At 38.5% G+C, this 20,692-nt stretch overlaps 1 protein-coding gene across 1 annotated transcript in view; it reads left to right on the forward strand.

Moving 5' to 3' along the window:
• The first annotated feature begins 5,346 nt into the window (after positions 1 to 5,346).
• MLNR (motilin receptor) overlaps positions 5,347 to 20,692 on the forward strand; it is a 67,493-nt gene continuing 52,147 nt past the window's right edge. The window contains exon 1 of the mRNA XM_053705553.1: positions 5,347 to 6,121. Within this exon, the coding sequence (XP_053561528.1) occupies positions 5,347 to 6,121 (775 nt within the window). The remainder of the gene's footprint in view (positions 6,122 to 20,692) is intronic.

Here is a 20,692-nt window from a genome sequence, read left to right on the forward strand (position 1 = left end):
GGGGGTTGCAGTTTAGGGGTTAATAGGTTTAGTTAGTATTGGTGATGTTTGGGAATGGCGCTTTAGGGGTTAATAGGTTTAGGTAGAGTTGGTGATGTGGGGGGAAGCGGTTTATGGGTTAATAGTTTTAGTTAGTGTCAGGGAACGGCGGTTTAGGGGTTAATACTTTATTTAGTGATTTATTTAGTGTTGGCGATGTTTGGGAATGGCGGTTTAGGGTTTAATAGGTTTAGGTAGTGTTGGCGATCTAGGGGGTGCGGTTCAGGGTTTAATAGGTTTAGTTCGTGTCGGCAATGTCGGGGAACTGCGGTTTCAGGGTTAATAACTTTAGTTATTTAGTGTCGGGCGATGTGGGGGTGGCGGTTTAGGGGTTAATAGGTTTAGGTAGTGTTAGTGATGTGGGGGACGGAGATTTAGGGGTTAATACCTTTATTTAGTGGCGGCGTGGGTGGCAGCAGCGGCGGCGGTTTAACATCATTTTGTTTCGGCCATCGCCAGACCATTAGTTAGAAAAATGATTCGGTCCGTAATAAAGATTTGGTCCGACATCCTATATTATAAAAGGCCAAGTGTTTGTCTGAAGCCGTCATGCGCAGTAGAGACAAACACTTGGCCTTGAGATAGGGAGCGCGAGGTACACAGCATACAAGCAGCTGTGAGATAGGGAGCGCGAGGTACACAAACAGCTGTGAGGTCTGCTGCGTGAGAAGCGGCCACGCGCTCCCCAGACCTCACAGCTGTTTGTGGCCGACGGGAGCGTTGCGATGGGGGCGTGGGCGGGTGTCGCCGCGATGGGACGTGGCCGGGCGGGGTCCCGCGATGTGAAGACAGAGCCAGAGAGGGAGCAGGAGAGGGGAGGAGAGAGCCAAAGGGGGGGGGGAGGAGAGACAAAGGGGGGGGAGAGAAACAAAGGGGGGGGAGCCAAAGAGAAGGGGGGGAGAGAGAGAGCCAAAGAGGGGGGAAGGAGAGAGCCAAAGAGGAAAAAGAGCCAAAAAGGAGAGAAAGCCAAGAGCCAAAGAGGGGGGGGGGAGAGCCAAAGAGGGGGGGGGGGGGAGAGCCAAAGGGGGGGGGGGAGAGCCAAAGAGGGGGGGAGAGAGAGAGAGCCAAAGAGGAGAGCAAAAGAGGGGAGAGAGCCAAAGAGGGGGGGGGCAGAGCCAAAGAGGGGGGGGAGAGCCAAAGAGGGGGGGGAGAGCCAAAGAGGGGAGAGAGAGAGCAAAAGAGGGGGGGGAGAGCCAAAGAGGGGAGAGAGATAGCCAAAGAGGAAAGAGAGCCAAAGAGGAAAGAGAGCCAAAGAGGGGAGAGAGCCAAAGGGGGGGGAGAGAGCCAAAGAGGAGAGAGAGCAAAAGAGGGGAGAGAGCCAGAGGGGGGGGGGGGAGAGCCAAAGAGGGGGGAGGAGAGCCAAAGAGGGGGGGGAGAGCCAAAGAGGGGGGAGAGAACAAAAGAGGGGAGAGAGAGAGCAAAAGAGGGGAGAGAGAGAGCAAAGGAGAGGGGGGAGAGAAAGCAAAAGAGGGGAGAGAGAGAGCAAAGGAGAGGGGGGAGAGAAAGCAAAAGAGAGGGGGGAGAGAAAGCAAAAGAGAGGGGGGAGAGAAAGCAAAAGAGAGGGGGGAAGAGAGAGCAAAAGAGAGGGGGGAAGAGAGAGCAAAAGAGAGGGGGGAGAGAGCAAGGGGTGGGACCGCTGTACTGCAAAAAATGGCCCGTGTACACGGGCTTTAGTACTAGTTAATAATAATTCGGTAACGGTTTCAAATGCATCTGAATTTCAAAATTCGGAATGACACAAATAAATTACGAAACGGAATTACCGACACATACTGAATTATTATGAATGTCTCGAACCGGCCCGAAACGAAGCAAACCTAATTTTTTGATTGCGCATAAGTCTAGTATCTATAGGAATTTACAGTATATGTACAATAAAAAAAATTCCTGTATGTGAAGAACATTGGAATGTGGAATATGTACATTAAATATACAGTAAAACATAAATACATATGTACACACATATATGCACATGTAATGATTAATAGGGGAAACAAAACTAAAAAAAAACTAAAAAAAACACAAATAAAATATATATAATATAATGGTGAAGATAGAGTGTGTCTGTATACTTTCTGCTTTTAAAATTGAGTACTATATTTATTTATTAGCTCAATAGTATAGATACAGTCATGGTCTGACGTTTTTCCAGGAAGTTAACATCACACAAGTGACAAGGATACTGAAAGTCAATCAATATACAAAGGGTTAATTAGACATGTTGTTTTTAATTCATTACTTAATTGATCTCACTTATGTTGGACCTGATGTGAACACACTCCAGTCTATGATTAAGGCTGACAAGCTGAAGCGCGTCAGTCGGGTCGTGCTGTTCACCATGTCTTAGGACTTTTACCCTCTCAATGGTTTTATTGCAACCTGGAATAAATTAATGCTTTTATATTTACAGTCCAGCTCTGCGGTGTCTTTTCTTCCCTTCTGGACTGTGTTGTATTTATGTATATATACACTATAGCCCTTTACAGACAAACACCTGTCATATACAATTAAGCCCTTATAACATTTTTTTATATATATATTTATATAACTAATGTTGATCATATATTGTTTATATGAGTGTAACTGTAAATTTGAATGTATTTATGTTGTGTTTAGTGCAACTTTTTTAACGCACTACCCTTTATGCAAATTTCTCAGTTGTGCTAACCCGACGAGCTTAAATGTGATTGTGCTCTCACGATCGATTCTACTTTCAAATTGTAATACGATCGCTATTTCCACCACCAGCAGTCAGAGCACCACTTGTAATCTAGCCCATAGAGTTCTATAATATACTGTTTTTTCGCAGTGTCTACACTGAATTGTATTATAGATACAAACATTTCAAACATACTGTATGTAACCTATTCATTAATACTCCACAATACATTGCAAAATGCAAGTGATCTGCGCAGTGTCTAAATGAATGTATGACATATACCTTTGTACGTCACAATTTTCATCCAATCACAACTCAGCAACAGTTTTATCAATATCAGTAAAATCACAAACTAACAACAGATCCTAAATAAAATGCATCTGTTGTCAGTAATCACAAATAAATATATAAATAATCTTATATATAATTTATTAGAAAAATCTAAATGAAATCAATATTTAGTGTGACCACCCTGAGTTGTCAAAGCAGCATTAATGTAGGTACACTTGACACAGTTTTTAAAGGAACTCGACAAGTAGGTTGTTTAAAACATCTTGGAGAACTAACCACAGTTCTGTAGATTTAAAGGGAAAGTCTAGTCAAAATTATATTTTCATGATTCAGATAGGGCATAGAATGGATCATCAAATTTGCTTTGTTCTTTTGGTATTCTTTGTTGAAAGCTAAACCTACGTAGGCTCATATGCTAATTTCTAAGTCTTGAAGGCTGCCTCTTATGTCAGTGCATTTTGAGTTTTTCACAGCTAGACAGTGCTAGTTCATGTGTGCCATGTAGTTAAGTATGCTCACTGCTGTGGAGTTATTTATGAGTCAGCACTGATTGGCTAAAATGCAAATCTATCAAAAGAACTGAAATAAGGGGCAGTCTGCAGAGGCTTAGATATAAGGTAATCACAAAGGTAAATAGTATATTATTATAACAGTGTTGGTTATGCAAAACTGGGGAATGAGAAATAAAGGGATTATCTATCTTTTTAACAATAAAAATTCTGGAGTAGACTGTCCCTTTAAAGGGACACGGAATCCAATTTTTTTATTTCATGATTCAGATAAAGCATGAAATTTTAAGCAACTTTCTAATTTACTCCTATTATTTTTTCTTCGTTCTCTTGCTATCTTTATTTTAAAAGCAGGAATGTACATCTTAGCTGCCAGCCCATTTTAGGTTCAGCACCATGGATAGCGCTTGCTGAATGGAGGCTTACATTTACCCACCAATAAGCAAGCATAATCCAGGTTGTCAACCAAAAATAGGCCAGCTCCTATGCATCACATTCCTGCTTTTTAAATAAAGATAAAAAGAGAACAAAGAACAATTGATAATAGTAAATTAGAAAGTTGCTTAAAATTGCATGCTCTATCTGAATCATGAAAGAAAACGTTTGGGTTTAGTGTCCCTTTAAGCAGCCTAAATTGCTTCTGTCTCTTCATGAAATCCCAGACACTCTCAATGATGTTGATACCAGGGCTCTGTGGTGGACATCACTTCCAGGGCTCCTCTTTATGCTGAAGATACCTCTTAATGACTTTGGATGTACTGTATGTTTGGGGTCTCTGTGATGCTACAGATTAAATTTGGGGCCAATCAGACACCTCCCTGAAGTTATTGCATGATGGATAAATATCTATCTGCCTGTTCTTCTCAGCATTGGGAAGACCATTCATTCTGACTAAATCCCCAACTCCATTTTCAGAAATGCAGCCCTAAACTTGCAAGGAACCTCCATCTTCACTTCACTGTTGCCAGCAGACACTCATTCTTCTACCAGTCTCCAGCCTTTCAGCAAACAAACTGCCTTCTGCTACAGACAAATGTATTTAAAAAAAATGACTCAAGAATCCAGAGCATGAAATTATAATAAGGTTTATTTTAGTGCATAAGACAAGGTTTAAAATGTTACATTGCCATTAATTGCTGTTTGTCCTGGATGTGTTTATAACATTCTTATTTAATAGTTCATTTAGTCCCTATAGAATTGTAATCACTAACAATACATATGCAATATGATAAACCTATACACAAGAAAAGTTATCAAATCAACAAACATCAGTTTGATTAACACTTTAACAAATAAATATTACAATAGAATCACTATGCACCATGTAGAATACCATATGGAATTAAAAAGGAATTCTTATTGCAATGACAAATTTTAACATTCTGTAATATTTGGTGACATTATTGAAAGTGTATTACATTGCAGAGATTTAAATTATGCAAAATATCTAGCCTAAAAACCCCTCACACTGACACATTTAGAGCGCCAATAGCTGTATTCTGTGGATTGGCACCTTTATTTAAAATGAGGGGATTTTTTCTTCTACTTACTGATGCATCATGAAAACGAGAGAACTCTGACTACAAATCAATAGAAATTTCTGATACGTTTTCATCTGCAGATCATCATATTTAGCTCTACAAATTAAAAATAATAAGCAACTTGTATATTGAAGGCAGCCAATCCAATGCGCTCCTGGTTCAGCCAGTTGATGCACAGATAAGAAGCTATCAGTGGTACAACACAGTATCCTCAGTAGTGGAGTTTCCAGTAGCTGTTTGATCAGAAGCAAAATCAGATGGACTCTGCTCATTTGTATATTTCTGGTTACTGCTTGACTTGATCATCATGAAGAATAGGTCCAGCAGTGAGATCAGGTGGGGTGACTATAACTATGATCTGCCCGAGTGTGGAGAAAACATCTGCTCCTATTTCACTGTAGCTACTCTGATCCCAGTGACCGCTGTCTCCCTTGTTCTAATGATTGTTGGACTACTTGGTAACGCCATCACTATCCTCATCATCAGAAGATATAAAGAGATGAAGACAACCACTAACTTCTACCTGTCCAGCATGGCTTTGTCTGACCTGGTCATCCTGCTCTGCATGCCCTTTGACTTGTATCGCTTATGGAGATCTACACCTTGGATATTTGGAAGCTTCCTTTGCAAATTTCACACTTACATAGGGGAAGGATGCACTTATTCTACTATACTGCACATCACAGCTCTGAGCATTGAGAGGTATTTAGCAATCTGCTTCCCTCTACAAGCAAAGGTGTTTATTACTAAGGCACGGGTGAAGTTTGTCATCATCTTGCTATGGGCTATAGCTTTGCTGTCTGCAGGTCCATTTTATGTTTTGTCCGAGGTTCACCAGCCCTATAATAACACCAATTACTCTAAAACTCTCTTGGAATGTAGATATACCAGTTATGCCCTGGAATCTGGTCTCCTCAATGTCATGTACTGGGTGACTACTGTGTACTTTGTTATCCCCATGTTCTGTCTGAGCTTCCTCTATGGTTTCATTGGGAGGAAGCTGTGGAAAAACAAGGATAAAGTGAGGGGTCCAAACACAGCTAACAGAGAGAAGTGCCACAAGCAAACGGTTAGGATTCTGGGTAAGTAGTCAAATGCACAGATGTAAAACAAATGTGCACTACAAGCTGTAGAAATATGAACATTCTTCATCAGCACATTTGTTTATGACATTATTTATGAATAAAGGAGGTGATGTTTCATTTACATGTTTGAATCCAACAGTAAAAAAAAATCTGGAACACAAGTATAATTTTTCTGTTTCTAAGTGGGGTGAAAATGTTTTTGGTTAGGATTTTGCAGCAATGAAACTTGCTGACACCCTAACCTCTGCAATACCTAATTCAGTAACCCAAAATTGTTAGACATTTTCCAGATACTGACTAGAGAGTAAGATTCCATCATAAATTGCTAAGTGTTGTTTTATGCTTGTTACATTGTTTTCCATTTTACAACAATTTATCAAATAGATACAACATTGCCTCTTTTCAATGTATTCCATTTAATGTCTGTAAAATTAGGTTCCACTTAATGTGTTTCCAGTTACTTATACTAATTGCAAAGTATAATGTTTATGGCAAATAGCTGTTTTAGGTTTATTTCTTTATATGAAATAGCTCAAGGTGGGTTTGCTCTTTCAGATTACAACGCTATAAAAGGAGCTGAACCTGCAAGGAAATCAGACCTTATCTTTGTATACACTCAAATGCTTTCTGCGTATAGCATCTTACAGGCGCCTATATTTTCGTTTGCCTGTGCTTTTCTATTAGGGTTATAAATATTTTTAGTGTTTTGAGAAAATCTCGCCACCTTTTTAGTTTGCTAGAAAATTGAGATCTGTAGTGTGAAAATCTTTACAGAATTACGCTGGGAATAGAGAGACAATTTCATATACGCCCAGGGAACGCTCATGCTCAGCCCATTTTACAAAAAAACAACAATTATACTTTGTATTTATAAGTACAAATTTCTGTGTGTTTTTGTGCATCCAGCGCACTTAAATTATGATTTACGCTGTGCATGTTTAATACAATTAATTCTTGTGTAATTTACATACAAATCTTACGTTTTTGATAGATACAATTTTTGATGTACTGTACCTTAACAATAAAAAAATTTCCTGCGTATTTTTGAGTGAATAGTTAAATTATTCATTTTGTAAGATTTTTACAATAGTAATTTTATTGTGCACTTTTGTAATGTATGATATCCTCCCCATACGTAGATGCAATGTACGCCCCTTACTTAGACACCACATTTTCAGGGTAAAAAGTGGCTTTCGATCCTTCCCCAGGAAATAGAAGTACTGGCGACCATTCTTTAATAATCTTGCTAGCCTATAGACCTTTAGATCATCGTGTCCTTAGAGAAAACCATTCAAAATGATAATTTTAGCTCTTATCTCTTCCACCTCCCATTGGGAGTGTAATTTCTTCTGCTGGATGTATTTACATAGCTTTTCTCTAGCAAATTCCTAGCTATTGAAATATTCAGTATACGTGGGGAAATAACATGCAAAATCAGCTATTTCAAATGACATAATAAAGGTAAAGGAATAAACCATTTAATATGGTCCCGAGGGTATGGATCATTAGGAATACATTAAAGGGGATACATTTTTTACAGCACACTGTTACTTAAAAGGGTCATAAACATGCAAAAATCCACTGCATTTCTCTAGCGTATTATTGCTTGTATATAACTATGTGTTAAACATACAGACAGTTAAAGTCAGATCTAAAGCACTGATGCACTACTGGGAGCTAGCTGAGCAGATATGGTGAACCAAAGGCAAGAGGCACATTGTGTGGCCACTAATAATCAGCTAGCTCTCAGAAGTGCATTGCTGCCACTGAGCATATGTATATATGCTTTTCAATGAAAAATACCAAGATAACAAAGTAAAATTGGTTATTGAAGAGGATTTTAAAGCACCTAAAAAATGCATGATATATCTGAATCATGAAAGTTTAAAGTAGGGCTGTGCATTTGGATCCTTTGTGCGGATCTGAATGCGGAGGTAAACGATGACATCCTGCCCTTAAGATATTTTTGTAGCTAGATCCCCACTCTAAGATCTGTATTTTGCATTTATTTGTTTATTTATTTAAAAAAAAATAAGAACATTTACTTCCAAGTATACATATATGCACAAATACACCCATACACATATTTAGACATATATATATATATATGTATATATATATATATATAAACATATAAATTATAGCCCTTTCCAGTCAAATACCCTGTCATATACCATATCACTTTTAACCCTTATAAAAATGTGTTATTAATATTGATATTAATAATGTTTATCACAAACTGTATATATGTGAGTAGCACTTTATTTAAATGTATTTTTTTATGTGTTTGGTGCACATTTTTTTTAACTCTTATCCTTTACACAAGGTCTTCTTAACTATTGCTAACCCAACGAGTGCAGCTTTTCTTTCAACTTGAAAAACATCCGCAATATAGCACGATCATGATATTGCTTATTGTGTTCCGCACTAATAATAGCGCACCACTTGTAATCTAGCCCAATATCTTGCTCCAAATAAAAAATAAATATTGTTTTCTTAACAGTTCATCTTGACATGAAATCTAGATAAGAGATATGCTTTTCGTGTTAATTATAAATGTGAACAATTACAAGAAGCAATGTGTTATTCGTTAACATTTTCTGCATTGTGTTTTTAATTTTTGAGTGAGATTTGAGCAAGAATCAGCAAATGGCTATTTTAACAAGTTATTAATAAATCTTCATTCAGCAAATAATGTGTTGAATTTGAATATTTTATATGCTAATATATTTTAAATGGTATAGCTATACAAACCATGATACATCAACTGTTTTTCAACCTTAGTTAAAAAATGTCATTAGAGCTTTTTATTTTAACACTAGTATTGCTTGCAAACTATTTTAATACATGCAAAGTGGTTATACAGATAACTACAGTCCCCTTTGCAACAATCAAGACACCACCAGTGATTGGTGGTTACATTTGTATCAAATAATGAGTCAGTACAGCCACCAAATTTAAGGTTCAAATAAAATTCAAGCCAGTGATTGGTTGTTAATCATGACACAGTTAAGGGTCAATGGGTGGCTTGAAACGTTGTCAGTTGTAGAGGACCCAGTTAAGTGAATAAAGGCCCATTTTATTTCAAATTTAAATTTGGTGGTTGTACAGATTCATTGTTTGATGTTTATGGGGATGTGGCAGTCCCTGTATGTCTCTAGAGCAAATCAATTTGAGTTTGGTGCTGTTTCAATTTTTGTAATTTTCACATGTATGCTAATCCTAATTTGTTTACCTGCTGTGTCCTGATCAGGAGCTGCAATGTGTTGTGACATCCAATGGGTCTTTAGCTATGTTTTAACCTCTTTGCTGGTGTGAAATATACAGGGCCAGATTACAAGTGTAGCGCTAAATATCACTTTCATAAGAGCGATATTTGCGCTGCACTGTGTAATACCAGCACACACTAATGTGCCCTGGTATCACAAGTTAACAGCAATGCGAATGCGAGCTTGCATTCACATTGCTGGGGAGAATTGCGCTCGCGAGAGCGTGCTTCCATAGGTTCCAATGGGAGCCTTGTTCTGATGACGTCCTTCTGATGCAGAGAAGGAGGTAAGTAGTGCAGCGATGGCAGCAAATTTTTAAATATATATGTATATGACTATATATATATATATATATCACAAAGTGCAAAATAGTGCAATCTGGGTCCTTAGGAGCTCCCCAGCTAGCTCAGTACCAGTCACAGTCAACAGCCAAGTGCAAGAAATCCCACAGCAAATAAAAATCACCATACAAGATTTAAAAGGGCTGAAACACTTCCCAAGCTAATCCTTGGAAGTAAGTTTATTAAAAACAGATTAAAATAATTTCCTGACGCGTTTTGCAATGAAACCTGTATGGTGCTTTTTATTTGCTGTGGGATTTTCTTGCACTTGGCTGTTGACTGTGACCGGTACTGAGCTGGGTGGGGAGCTCCTACAAACCCATAATGCACTATTTTGCACTTTGTGATAAGTGCCTACAGATTGTGTGTATTCTGCACATAATGGGGATTGAACACCTGCGGGGCTCCTACCCTGAGTTACTACGCCATTGGAGCGACCTCTTTTCTTCTTTTTTCTGTATCCAGATACTCATATTCATGTAACTAAGATTATGAGTCCAAATCATGGTTTTATGAGAAACAGAACATGACAAACTAGTCTAATTAGATTATATGAGGAAGTAAGTACAAATATAGATAATAAAGGGGAATCAGTTGATGTGATATAGTTGGATTTTGCTGTTGATACAGTGCCACATGCGAGATTATTGCTGAAAATATTAGCTCATGGATAAATAAATGGATAAAAGAAATGAAGCCACGAGTAGCAGTAAAGGAATCATACTCAGATTGGACAGTGATGATTGGAGTCCCCCAGGGATCAGTACTAGGCCCTGTTCTTTTTAATATTTTTATTAATGACCTGGAGCAATGATTAAATAGCAGCCTCTCTATTTTTGTAGATGGTACAAAGTTGTGTAAGTCATTAGGTCAGTGCAGGATATAATTGCTTTTCAAGGGGTTTTACAAAAAAATGGAAGAATGGGAAGGTAAATAGAAAATGAGACTGGAAAGAAAAATGTTAACAGTCTACCTATTATTTATATGATAATAGACTTAGCAAACCAAAGTAGGAAATGTGAGTGTACTTATGATACCAAGCTAAAAATGGTGGGCAGTGGCTTCTAAGGCTAATAAGATACTATCATGTATTAACTCCTTCACTTCCGGGAATTTTAGAGAAAATCTTGCTCAGAGTACCAATGAATTTAAAGCATTTTTGCTATCACTTCATTTAAATAGAAATTAATCCTTAGTTTTGTTTTTTATTAACCTATGAAACCTAAATATATATATATATATATATATATATATATATATAGAGAGAGAGAGAGAGAGAGAGAGAGAGAGAGAGAGAGAGAGAGAGAGAGAGAGAGAGAGAGAGAGAGAGCTTTTAGTGGATAACAGTTTCCACTAGATACCTAGTCACATTATTAAGAAATTATTCTAAATTTACCCAAAAAGTATATAAAATATTAATTATCACTGGATACAGATGGAGGGCCATCTAGCTCAGACTGACCCCATGAGAGACCTCCCCTGGATTCCTAAAGAATCCAGACCTCGCATTATACAAGACAATGACTATATCAAAGCTACCTTAGATGTGTGGTATGACGTTCTCACTCACACAAAGGGAATCTCTACTGAACTTTCCCCCCTGACCCCCCTCCTTCGATATCACCTCTTTCTTTCATGTAATTAACAAGAGTCCATGAGCTAGTGACGTATGGGATATACATTCCTACCAGGAGGGGCAAAGTTTCCCAAACCTTAAAATGCCTATAAATACACCCCTCACCACACCCACAAATCAGTTTTTACAAACTTTGCCTCCAAGGGAGGTGGTGAAGTAAGTTTGTGCTAGATTCTACGTTGATATGCGCTCCGCAGCAAGTTGGAGCCCGGTTTTCCTCTCAGCGTGCAGTGAATGTCAGAGGGATGTGAGGAGAGTATTGCCTATTGAATGCAGTGATCTCCTTCTACGGGGTCTATTTCATAAGGTTCTCTGTTATCGGTCGTAGAGATTCATCTCTTACCTCCCTTTTCAGATCGACGATATACTCTTATATTTACCATTTCCTCTACTGATTCTCGTTTCAGTACTGGTTTGGCTTTCTACAAACATGTAGATGAGTGTCCTGGGGTAAGTAAGTCTTATTTTCTGTGACACTCTAAGCTATGGTTGGGCACTTTATTTATAAAGTTCTAAATATATGTATTCAAACATTTATTTGCCTTGACTCAGAATGTTCAACTTTCCTTATTTCCAGACAGTCAGTTTCATATTTGGGATTATGCTTTAAATTATCATATTTTTTCTTACCTCAAAAATTTGACTTTTTTCCCTGTGGGCTGTTAGGCTCGCGGGGGCTGAAAATGCTTCATTTTATTGCGTCATTCTTGGCGCGGACTTTTTTGGCGCAAAAATTCTTTTCCGTTTCCGGCGTCATACGTGTCGCCGGAAGTTGCGTCATTTTTTGACGTTATTTTGCGCCAAAAATTTCGGCGTTCCGGATGTGGCGTCATTTTTGGCGCCAAAAGAATTTAGGCGCCAAATAATGTGGGCGTCGCTTTTGTCTCCACATTATTTCAGTCTCATTTTTCATTTGCTTCTGGTTGCTAGAAGCTTGATGTTTGGCATTTTTTTCCCATTCCTGAAACTGTCTTATAAGGAATTTGATCTATTTTGCTTTATATGTTGTTTTTTCTCTTACATATTGCAAGATGTCTCACGTTGCATCTGAGCCAGAAGATACTACAGGAAAACCTCTGCCTGCTGGATCTACCAAAGCTAAGTGTATCTGCTGTAAATTTTTGGTAGCTATTCCTCCAGCTGTTGTTTGTAATAATTGTCATGACAAACTTGTTAAAGCAGATAATATTTCCTTTAGTGATGTACCATTGCCTGTTGCAGTTCCCTCAACATCTAAGGTGCAGAATGTTCCTGATAACATAAGAGATTTTGTTTCTGAATCCATAAAGAAGGCTTTGTCTGTTATTTCTCCTTCTAGTAAACGTAAAAAGTCTTTTAAATCTTCTCTCTCTACAGATGAATTTTTAAATGAACACCATCATTCTGATTCTTTGGACTCTTCTGGTTCAGAGGATTCTGTCTCAGAGATTGATGCTGATAAATCTTCATATTTATTTAAGATGGAATTTATTCGCTCTTTACTTAAAGAAGTACTAATTGCTTTAGAAATAGAGGATTCTAGTCCTCTTGATACTAATTCTATACGTTTGGATAAGGTTTTTAAAGCTCCTGCGGTTATTCCAGAAGTCTTTCCTGTTCCTAATGCTATTTCTGCAGTAATTGCTAAGGAATGGGATAAATTGGGTAATTCATTTACTCCTTCTAAACGTTTTAAGCAATTATATCCTGTTCCGACTGACAGGTTAGAATTTTGGGACAAAATCCCTAAAGTTGATGGGGCTATTTCTACCCTTGCTAAACGTACTACCATTCCTACGTCAGATGGTACATCGTTTAAGGATCCTTTAGATAGAAAAATTGAATCTTTTCTAAGAAAAGCTTATCTATGTTCAGGTAATCTTCTTAGACCTGCTATATCATTGGCTGATGTTGCTGCAGCTTCAACTTTTTGGTTGGAAACTCTAGCGCAACAAGTAACAAATCGTGATTCTCATGATATTATTATTCTTCTCCAGCATGCTAATAATTTTATCTGTGATGCCATTTTTGATATTATTAGAGTTGATGTTAGATTTATGTCTCTGGCTATCTTAGCCAGAAGAGCTTTATGGCTTAAGACTTGGAATGCTGATATGGCTTCTAAATCAACTCTACTTTCCATTTCTTTCCAGGGAAACAAATTATTTGGTTCTCAGTTGGATTCTATTATTTCAACTGTTACTGGTGGGAAAGGAACTTTTTTACCACAAGATAAAAAGTCTAAAGGTAAAAACAGGGCTAACAATCGTTTTCGTTCCTTTCGTTTCAACAAAGAACAAAAGCCTGATCCTTCGTCCTCAGGAGCAGTTTCAGTTTGGAAACCATCTCCAGTCTGGAATAAATCCAAGCCTGCTAGAAAGGCAAAGCCTGCTTCTAAGTTCACATGAAGGTACGGCCCTCATTCCAGTTCAGCTGGTAGGGGGCAGGTTACGTTTTTTCAAAGAAATTTGGATCAATTCTGTTCACAATCTTTGGATTCAGAACATTGTTTCAGAAGGGTACAGAATTGGTTTCAAGATGAGACCTCCTGCAAAGAGATTTTTTCTTTCCCATGTCCCAGTAAATCCAGTGAAAGCTCAAGCATTTCTGAATTGTGTTTCAGATCTAGAGTTGGCTGGAGTAATTATGCCAGTTCCAGTTCCGGAACAGGGGATGGGGTTTTATTCAAATCTCTTCATTGTACCAAAGAAGGAGAATTCCTTCAGACCAGTTCTGGATCTAAAATTATTGAATCGTTATGTAAGGATACCAACGTTCAAGATGGTAACTGTAAGGACTATATTGCCTTTTGTTCAGCAAGGGAATTATATGTCCACAATAGATTTACAGGATGCATATCTGCATATTCCGATTCATCCAGATCATTATCAGTTCCTGAGATTCTCTTTTCTAGACAAGCATTACCAATTTGTGGCTCTACCGTTTGGCCTTGCTACAGCTCCAAGAATTTTCACAAAGATTCTCGGTGCCCTTCTGTCTGTAATCAGAGAACAGGGTATTGTGGTATTTCCTTATTTGGACGATATCTTGGTACTTGCTCCGTCTTTACATTTAGCAGAGTCTCATACGAATCGACTTGTGTTGTTTCTTCAAGATCATGGTTGGAGGATCAATTTACCAAAAAGTTCTTTGATTCCTCAAACAAGGGTAACCTTTCTGGGTTTCCAGATAGATTCAGTGTCCATGACTTTGTCTTTAACAGACAAGAGACGTCTAAAATTGATTACAGCCTGTCGAAACCTTCAGTCTCAATCATTCCCTTCGGTAGCCTTATGCATGGAAATTCTAGGTCTTATGACTGCTGCATCGGACGCGATCCCCTTTGCTCGTTTTCACATGCGACCTCTTCAGCTCTGTATGCTGAACCAATGGTGCAGGGATTACACGAAGATATATCAATTAATATCTTTAAAACCGATTGTTCGGCACTCTCTAACGTGGTGGACAGATCACCATCGTTTAATTCAGGGGGCTTCTTTTGTTCTTCCGACCTGGACTGTAATTTCAACAGATGCAAGTCTCACAGGTTGGGGAGCTGTGTGGGGATCTCTGACGGCACAAGGAGTTTGGGAATCTCAGGAGGTGAGATTACCGATCAATATCTTGGAACTCCGTGCAATTTTCAGAGCTCTTCAGTTTTGGCCTCTTCTGAAGAGAGAATCGTTCATTTGTTTTCAGACAGACAATGTCACAACTGTGGCATACATCAATCATCAAGGAGGGACTCACAGTCCTCTGGCTATGAAAGAAGTATCTCGAATTCTGGTTTGGGCGGAATCCAGCTCCTGTCTAATCTCTGCGGTTCATATCCCAGGTGTAGACAATTGGGAAGCGGATTATCTCAGTCGCCAAACGTTGCATCCGGGCGAATGGTCTCTTCACCCAGAGGTATTTCTTCAGATTGTTCAAATGTGGGGGCTCCCAGAAATAGATCTGATGGCCTCTCATCTAAACAAGAAACTTCCCAGGTATCTGTCCAGATCCCGGGATCCTCAGGCGGAGGCAGTGGATGCATTATCACTTCCTTGGAAGTATCATCCTGCCTATATCTTTCCGCCTCTAGTTCTTCTTCCAAGAGTAATCTCCAAGATTCTGAGGGAATGCTCGTTTGTTCTGCTAATAGCTCCGGCATGGCCTCACAGGTTTTGGTATGCGGATCTTGTCCGGATGGCATCTTGCCAACCATGGACTCTTCCGTTAAGACCAGACCTTCTGTCACAAGGTCCTTTTTTCCATCCGGATCTGAAATCCTTAAATTTAAAGGTATGGAGATTGAACGCTTGATTCTTGGTCATAGAGGTTTCTCTGACTCCGTGATTAATACTATGTTACAGGCTCGTAAATCTGTATCTCGAGAGATATATTATAGAGTCTGGAAGACTTATATTTCTTGGTGTCTTTCTCATCATTTTTCTTGGCATTCTTTTAGAATACCGAGAATTTTACAGTTTCTTCAGGATGGTTTAGATAAGGGTTTGTCCGCGAGTTCTTTGAAAGGACAAATCTCCGCTCTTTCTGTTCTTTTTCACAGAAAGATTGCTATTCTTCCTGATATTCATTGTTTTGTACAAGCTTTGGTTCGTATAAAACCTGTCATTAAGTCAATTTCTCCTCCATGGAGTTTGAATTTGGTTCTGGGAGCTCTTCAAGCTCCTCCGTTTGAACCTATGCATTCATTGGACATTAAATTACTTTCTTGGAAAGTTTTGTTCCTTTTGGCCATCTCTTCTGCTAGAAGAGTTTCTGAATTATCTGCTCTTTCGTGTGAGTCTCCTTTTCTGATTTTTCATCAGGATAAGGCGGTGTTGCGAACTTCTTTTGAATTTTTACCTAAGGTTGTGAATTCCAACAACATTAGTAGAGAAATTGTGGTTCCTTCATTATGTCCTAATCCTAAGAATTCTAAGGAGAAATCATTGCATTCTTTGGATGTTGTTAGAGCTTTGAAATATTATGTTGAAGCTACGAAATCTTTCCGTAAGACTTCTAGTCTATTTGTTATCTTTTCCGGTTCTAGGAAAGGCCAGAAAGCTTCTGCCATTTCTTTGGCATCTTGGTTGAAATCTTTAATTCATCTTGCCTATGTTGAGTCGGGTAAAATTCCGCCTCAGAGAATTACAGCTCATTCTACTAGGTCAGTATCTACTTCCTGGGCGTTTAGGAATGAAGCTTCGGTTGACCAGATCTGCAAAGCAGCAACTTGGTCCTCTTTGCATACTTTTACTAAATTCTACCATTTTGATGTATTTTCTTCTTCTGAAGCAGTTTTTGGTAGAAAAGTTCTTCAGGCAGCGGTTTCAGTTTGAATCTTCTGCTTATGTTTTTCGTTAAACTTTATTTTGGGTGTGGATTATTTTCAGCAGGAATTGGCTGTCTTTATTTTATCCCTCCCTCTCTAGTGACTCTTGTGTGGAAAGATCCACATCTTGGGTAGTCATTATCCCATACGTCACTAGCTCATGGACTCTTGTTAATTACATGAAAGAAAACATAATTTATGTAAGAACTTACCTGATAAATTCATTTCTTTCATATTAACAAGAGTCCATGAGGCCCACCCTTTTTTGTGGTGGTTATGATTTTTTTGTATAAAGCACAATTATTCCAATTCCTTATTTTATATGCTTCGCACTTTTTTTCTTATCACCCCACTTCTTGGCTATTCGTTAAACTGATTTGTGGGTGTGGTGAGGGGTGTATTTATAGGCATTTTAAGGTTTGGGAAACTTTGCCCCTCCTGGTAGGAATGTATATCCCATACGTCACTAGCTCATGGACTCTTGTTAATATGAAAGAAATGAATTTATCAGGTAAGTTCTTACATAAATTATGTTTTCTCAAGCATGACCTATACCCTCATAACCCAACTAATAGACTTCATAGGTCCCTACCAATTTAGTGTCTGACTCCTCAGGAATCAAAGACAGACTTACCCTTAATGAAGAACTAGGCCCACCTTTCCACCGTTGGTACTCCTATCTACAGATCAGGCACGCGATCATCCACTGCCCGCACAAAAAAATGATACTTAGACCCCTGACCACTTTTGAACAGTTATGTATCAATCCGAATATAAATAGAGCACACATCTCTCTAGCGTATAGAATGCTCAGGGGCTCTTTCCCCGAAAAACGACCCACATATCTCACTAAGTGGGCAGTTGAACTCCAAAATGACCTAGATACTGAGACCTGGAGACAATGCTTTCGACACACACATTCTGCCTCTCTATCCTTGACCATATCTGAATTAAACTACAAAATACTAGCTCGGTGGTACTTAACCCCTCAGCGCCTGAGGATCATATACCCTACTGCCTCCTCCAGCTGTTGGAGACGATGTGGTGAGGAGGGTACCCTTACCCACATATGGTGGTCGTGCCCCCTCTTACACACCTTCTGGAACCAAGTAGAAAGACACATAGCTAATACTCTGGGTGTACCAATCACACTTTCCCCATCAATTATAATTCTTAATCTCATCCCTAAAATCGCTTGCGTTTATCGCAGGAAGCTACTTCTCTTAATGCTCTCTTGTGCTAAACGCTTAATCCCTAGGAAATGGAAGACATGTGAGATACCGACTGTTGCCCAATGGAAATCTGAAGTAGCTCATGTCCTCACGCTAGAAAGGATGCATTACTGTTATCTAGGTAAACAAGACACGATTTGCAATATTCAATTCATATGGGATCAAGGTTCTTATGATGACCACACTTAAACAGTTCACCCAACACTTTATACCCAGACTTTAGAGAAGATAGACCAGACGGGACACTATCTCCCCCTCTATTCCCCCTCTTAACCCCTATCTTCCTAACCCCCGCTTACTTTCACCCTCTATATTCTTTTATATCTTCCAATGATATGTTATGACTCTTTTCTTCCTCCAAAAAATTTCAAAAATTCCTATGGAAATTGGATTAATCATTAATGATGATTGTCTTTGCAGTGAACTGCTATGATGCTATTGTTATGTAACTGAAATTATATATCTTGTTCATTTTCAATGTACCAATTTTCAATAAAAATCATTTAAACAAAAAAAAAAAAAATATTAATTATCACATGCCCCAAAAATCTGTAGCTTTATAACTAGAAAATAATGTGATCATTGGCATCCTCTGATTCAGCTAAGACCACACACATATATATATATTTTGCATTATTATTCTCACTGAAATTATTTACACGACATGTGCAGCCATAAGACAATTGCTTGCAAAAGCTATTCTAGGATTCACTGTGTTCAGAATTAGCAGACATGTATGGGTTTACAATTGCTTTTGGTAATCAGAAGGCCACTAATTGCAGCTGCGCACCGCACTTCTGAAAGAGGATTTTTAGAGATGCTGGGCTCCATTACATATGCGTTGTCGCCCGCAAAAGCCGCCGCCGCCGGTTTTTACGCAATTTTGGTATCCTGTATACAGCGCCGCATATAAATGCGACACGTATATTTCAGCCGTCGTCCACAATTTTCACTCCCATAAGATAACATGGGGCCGCGTCGCAAATCGGTATCCAATATTCAGCGCAAGAACTTACATGGCGAAAATGGAGACATTTTACTCCATTTTCACCTCGTCACACAAAGGCAGTATGAGTATGTGAGCACCGTAACTCCCGTAACTGCATGAAAATATAAACTAACACCTAACGCATGCGCAATATCTAGCTACCTGTCAACCTCCAGCCCCCACCGCAATAACTAATAAAGTATATTAACCCCTATATCCGCCATCAAACCCACACCGCAAGTAATAACTAAAGTATTAACCCCTATATCCGCAACATTGCAAACTACCTAATAAAACTATTAACCCCTAATCCGCCATTAACCCACAATGCAATAAACCTATTAAAATATTAACCCCTAACCTGCCATACCCACACAACGCAATGCTAATAAACCTATTGACCCACAACGCAAATAAATAATTAAATTACTAAGCCCCCTAACCTAACACCCCCTAACCTAACACTCCCTGCATTAACCCAGATTACCTACTAAAGTTACTAACTATTAAAATAAAAAACCTAACCTTACTTTAAAAATAAAAAAACTAAGTTTAAATTAATCTAAAATGACGGAAAATAAAAAAATCTAATATTACAGAAAATAATAAACAAATTATCAAAAATTAAAAAATTAAAACCAAAATAAAAACACCCCCTAATCTAATGCTAAACTACCAATAGCCCTTAAAAGGGCTTTTTGTATGGCATTGCCCTAAGTTAAGCAGCTCTTTTACATTCAAAATAAACAAAATAAACAAGGGCGTTTAGCTATTTTACAAAGTGCCCACCCTAATCTAAATTAAAAAAAACCTAAGTCTAACCTCCAGGTTGGTACTCACCGTTCCGGAAGTCCGGCGGAGAAGGTCCTGTTTCATGTGGTGAAGTCTTCTTCCAAGCGGTGACCTCTTCTTTCTTCCTCCAGGAACAATCCGGTAGCGGAGGGCGGAGCTGAAAACCGATGACCGCGGAGCTGAATACCGGGGACCCTGGAACTGAAGACCGGCGACCGTGGAGCCATGAAGCGTGGAGGATCCTCTTCGTATGATCTCCGCCGTACACTGAATAGTGAACTCAAAGTATGCGATAAAAGATGGTGTCCCTTTAATTCCTATTGGCTGATTTGACTCTTCAAATTCAAATCAGCCAATAGGATGAGAGCTACTGAAATCCTATTTGCTGTTCAAATCAGCCAATAGGATGAGAGCTACTGAAATTACATTGGCGGATTTGAATTGGCTGATTTGCCAACAGCCAGATTTTTCACTCATATTACAAGTTGAAAGTAAACGCAATTGGTTGAGCGCAATTGAAGTTAATGCATGTCGGAGAACTGCATGATCGATACATAGTAAATTGGTTAGGAAGATGAAGCATATGAAAAAAAATCTTTAGACATAAAAAGCATTGGGCGGCTGGCGTTAACTCACTGCAAGTAAGGTTAGCGGACAGTTTTTTTGAAAATTTATATATTAGAAATAGTTTTTAATTGTGAAATGCAGCTAGATTGTGAAAGTTGCATGAATCATTTTGAAAAATTAAATGAAAAAAACTATGTTTACTGTCTCTTTAAATCAGTCACCTTTTTAATGGCATATATTTAACTCAATTGGAGCTTATTTTTTCTTTTTTTGCAAATCAAGTAGGATCTGTATAGATTGAACTTGATGGACTTTTGTCTTTTTTCTTAAAAATATATGAAAGTTAGATGCGTCTAAAAAAAGTGTCAAGAAGTGTGATAATTACACTTGTGTGGAAATAAAACTGATTATATCGTTAACATAAAAGATATATAATAATACTAA

Source organism: Bombina bombina, chromosome 3 (genome assembly GCF_027579735.1).
Source record: "Bombina bombina isolate aBomBom1 chromosome 3, aBomBom1.pri, whole genome shotgun sequence".
Lineage (NCBI taxonomy): Eukaryota > Metazoa > Chordata > Amphibia > Anura > Bombinatoridae > Bombina > Bombina bombina.